The sequence below is a fragment of the Panulirus ornatus genome, chromosome 65, assembly GCF_036320965.1.
Source record: "Panulirus ornatus isolate Po-2019 chromosome 65, ASM3632096v1, whole genome shotgun sequence".
NCBI lineage: Eukaryota > Metazoa > Arthropoda > Malacostraca > Decapoda > Palinuridae > Panulirus > Panulirus ornatus.
Window position 1 is genome coordinate 24,852,489 of NC_092288.1, and position 4,381 is coordinate 24,856,869.

At 52.8% G+C, this 4,381-nt stretch overlaps 1 protein-coding gene across 1 annotated transcript; it reads left to right on the top strand.

Annotated features, from left to right (window-relative positions):
• The first annotated feature begins 302 nt into the window (after positions 1 to 302).
• Positions 303 to 3,888, top strand: LOC139746631 (lysosome membrane protein 2-like). Its single transcript, XM_071658049.1, has one exon. The coding sequence runs from the start codon at positions 1,143 to 1,145 to the stop codon at positions 2,652 to 2,654; it is 1,512 nt and encodes a 503-aa protein (XP_071514150.1). The 5' UTR covers positions 303 to 1,142; the 3' UTR covers positions 2,655 to 3,888.
• The last annotated feature ends 493 nt before the right edge of the window (positions 3,889 to 4,381 follow it).

Genomic DNA, 4,381 nt, shown 5'->3' on the forward strand with positions numbered 1-4,381 from the left:
GTGTGTGGTGGGGGTGTGGGGTGTGTGGTGGGGGTGTGGGGTGTGTGGTGGGGTGTGTTGTATGGGTGTGGGGTGTATGGTGGGGGTGTGGGGTGTGGGGTGTGTGGTGGGGTGTGGGGTGTGTGGTGGGGGTGTGGGGTGTGGGGTGTGTGGTGGGGGTGTGGGGTGGGGTAAGTGGAGCGACCGTAACCTCACATGGTGAGCGGTGGGTCGGTACACACATGGGTGAGGCAGATGTCTGCTGTGCTCACACTGATACATTTCACACACACAAACACACACACAACACACACACACATACACACATGCGCGCACAAACACACCACGCATGCGCACGCCGTCTCCTCCCCTCGGTCGCCCCGGCGGGGGGATCAGCGCCACAAGTTGCTCAGTCTGTGGCAGCCACGCCTCGCCTCCACACGCCACCACGCGCACGCACTCCTCCACTCACTCCCCTCACACCAGTGGTACACCTGTGGTTAACACGACTGCTTCCCCCACTGCTGTGGTGGAGGTCTGACCACTAGTGCATCAGTGGTCCCTCAAGAACTGTGGTGGGGGGCCCCCTGTCGAAGACCACTGGTCCCCTAGAACTGTGTGGTGGGGCCCCTGGTGTACATCGGTGGTCTCGCAAGAAGTGTGGTACAGACTTGACCAACACCACACCAGCCACTGCAGAGCTGTGGTCGTCGTGTGGTGAGGGACACAGCTGTGTGGCTGGCCCGCTCGTGGCCGGCCCAGCACACGTGTGTACCGGGGCCCGGGGGCCCGGGGCCAGAAACGTTGGCCCGTGTGGTAGACATGGCCCCTTGCCCAGCTACCACCGGTGGTGGTGGTGGCAGGTGAGGGTCGGGTGTGGTGTGGCCAGTCGTCGTGGTCCTCTCTCCCGTCCACGACACCTGTGGTGGACGGGGAAGTAGCAGGCTCGGGCACGTGTACACAAACACCGAGATAAGGAAAATGTGAAGCTTTCCACGGTGATATAGGGAGAGCGACGTTTTGGAATGTGTGTGTGTGTGTGTGCGTGTGTGTGGAACATGATCGAAACGTTACCTCACCCACGTCTGTCCTGAGGTGGTGAGAGAGTGAGAGTGTGAGAGTGAGTGAGAGTGTGAGAGTGTGAGAGTGGCTCTTGGTCCAAGATGAAGCTGAAGGTGCAGGTTGTGGTGTTGGTCACTACGGGCATCGTCCTCATCGCGGGGAGCCTCATCTTCCAGCACTGCTTCAGCAACATCTTCAGCAACATGCTGGCGGACAAGCTCGTCCTCCGGCCAGGCTCCAAGACCCTGGAGTCCTTCAAGTCTCCTCCGGTGCCCATCTTCATGCAGTTCTGGTTCTTCAACGTGACCAATAGCCATCAGGTCCTGGAGGGTCAGGTGCCGGTGCTACAGCAGGTCGGCCCTTACACCTTCGAGGAGAAGCAGCTCAAGTATAACTTGACCTTCGACGACCAGGAGGGGTCTGTTACCTACCTCCAGAATAAGACCTTCTTCTTCCGGGAGGAGCTGTCTGACGGCCACACCCTGCGGGACGCCATCACCACGGTGAACGCCGTCATGATGTCTGTGGGAGCCAAGTTCGAGAGTTTGCCGTCGGGCTTGAAGGCCATCATCGAGATCTTGTTCATGCGCTTCCATATGACCCCCTTCGTCACCAAGCCGGCCGGAGAACTCCTCTTCTACGGGTACGAGGAGCCCTTCCTGGCCCACCTGGCGCCCGTCACCAAGAACCCCATCCATGCTACGGGCAGGTTCGGCTTCTTCTACCCGAAGAATAATTCCAACGACGGGACGTACACGGTCAACACCGGGGTCAAGGGCATGTCCGACTACCAGGAGATCCTCCGCTGGAAGGGCGCCGACGACATCACCTTCTGGAAGGCGGACCTGTGGGGCGGCAACAGCTGCAACATGATCAACGGCACGACGGGCAACCAGTTCCCCCTCCCCCTCAGGAAGGACACGCCCCTCAGGCTCTACACCGCCGAGCTCTGCCGCTCCATCTTCGCCGCCTTCCAGAGGGAGGTGCCCCACGGACGCCTGACCCTCTACAGGTACGTCCTGCCCCCGCAGCTCCTGGCGAACAGCCCGGAGAACAAGTGTTATTGCACAGACAACTTCACCTGCCGCGCCTCCATGATCAACGTGGCCCCCTGCAGGGGCGGCGCGCCCGTCGTCATGTCCACGCCTCACTTCTACCAGGGGGAGCCCGAGGACGCGGCTCAGGTGGTGGGTCTCGACCCTCGCGAGGAGGAACACGAGACCTACCTGGATATCGAACCCACGACGGGCGTGACCTTCCGCGCAGCCAAGAGGATCCAAATCAACATCCCCGTCAGGCGATACAGTAACCTCCCCTCCTTCAGGAACGTGCCTGACGTCATCCTGCCGGTGTTGTGGGTGAACGAGAGCGTCGTGGTGCCCCTGGAACGCACGGCCGCCCTCCACCGCTCCCTCACCCTACCCTTCACCATCGTGGAGATCGCTACGGCCGTCCTGGTGAGCCTTGGGGTCATCCTTACACTGACGGCGGCTTGCAAGGTCGTGCTGGCCTTCAGGAGCGACGACTCGGACAAGGTCAAGAACAGAAAGATCGAGGAGAAGGATCGAGACGGTGTAGTGACCGAGAAACTCAATGATAAGAACTACATGTGATGATGGTTCACCTCCAGGACAAAACGTGAACTGCAGACGACGGAGAGTGGGTCTTACTGCCATCTAGCGGACGGTGGCTCAACTCAGTGTCAGTGCCATCTAGCGGCCAGTGGCTCAACTCAGTGTGTCATCATTAGCAACAAGTAATAATGTGTGGCAATTACGAGTCTTGATTAGTAGAAAGTGAGTGAATGTATTTAAATATGGCGTGATATATATATACATATGTAAGTTCATGTAAGGCTGGGATAACAAGGACAAATAGATCCCAAATGTTAGCGTTGTATGATAGTGAAGTGAGGGACGGCACACTGGACGTTGTACGAAGACGACCAAGTGACAACATAATTCCATGGAATATAGACGAAAATATTTTTGATAAAAGATAAGACACGAGTATATTTATCAGTGCTCACTGCCTGTGTGATTTCTGCGACTCTGATCCAACCTAATGGTGATAAATGATAACCAATAACTGAACATCTACCGTTAACAATAATTAATTATTCGCCAAATTCATCGTACTTGAACTTCCCAACACAACAGGTGCAGATAATGTAATCATCTGGGGTCATTAACCTGGGTAATAATTACCATGATTACCCTGGTATCAGAGGTGTTCAGAATAGGCAAGTGAGTTGCTGTGACCTCCCTCGTACAGAAGCCTACTTGCTCATAACAGCCCAATTGGCTTGTTAAACAAGTCGTTGACTCATTAAGCAGACTAATGAGGTGATTAGCAGATAAATGACCAATCAGTTCATGGTCTGTTTTAGTCAGTTGTATGAAGTAACTCCAGGTGTGTTTTGTGTAGCTACAGAAACACCAACAGTAGAATACATCTGTTGTATGTGATGTATTCTGGCCACTAAGCACCAACAGTAGAATACATCTGTTGTATGTGATGTATTCTGGCCACTGAGCACCAACAGTAGAATACATCTGCTGTATGTGATGTATTTTGGCCACTGGAGGTCGAAGGATGGTGACCCCAGACCTCTTCCAGTCTGTGTCCAGCCTAAGGGTTAGAGACAAGACGTGTGTGTTGGGCAAGCTGTGTGTTGCAGCAACACCTGGTGTGGTACAGCAACACCTGGTGTGGTACAGCAACACCTGGTGTGGTGCAGCAACACCTGGTGTGGTACAGCAACACTGGGTGTGGTACAGCAACACTGGGTGTGGTACAGCAACACCTGGTGTGGACAACAAGGGGGAAATAAAAATGTGATTTCAAGCCAGTCTTACTTTCCTTCACCATCCAACTGTGGCTTAAATGGAGTTGAATTTATATATATATATATATATATATATATATATATATATATATATATATATATATATATATATATATATATATATATATATATATATGTGTGTGTGTGTGTGTGTGTGTGAGTGTGTGACGGGTTAATGATCAGTTGATAATATTCATACATTATAATGTACTGATGAAAATAAACCTGACGGGAAAATGCTGTAGTACACCCTCTGGTTTACACTAGGTATGTAGGTAGGTTTACTTATACGGGTTTACACTAGGTATGTAGGTAGGTTTACTTATACGGGTTTACACTAGGTATGTAGGTAGGTTTACTTATAAGGGTTTACATTAGGTAAACAAGTGACTACCCGACTGTAGGTCGGGTGTGTTCGAGGCAGACAACGAGCGTATCATAAACTTATTCTTATGTGGACCAGAAGAGGAACTGTTTACGAATAGGATCAAC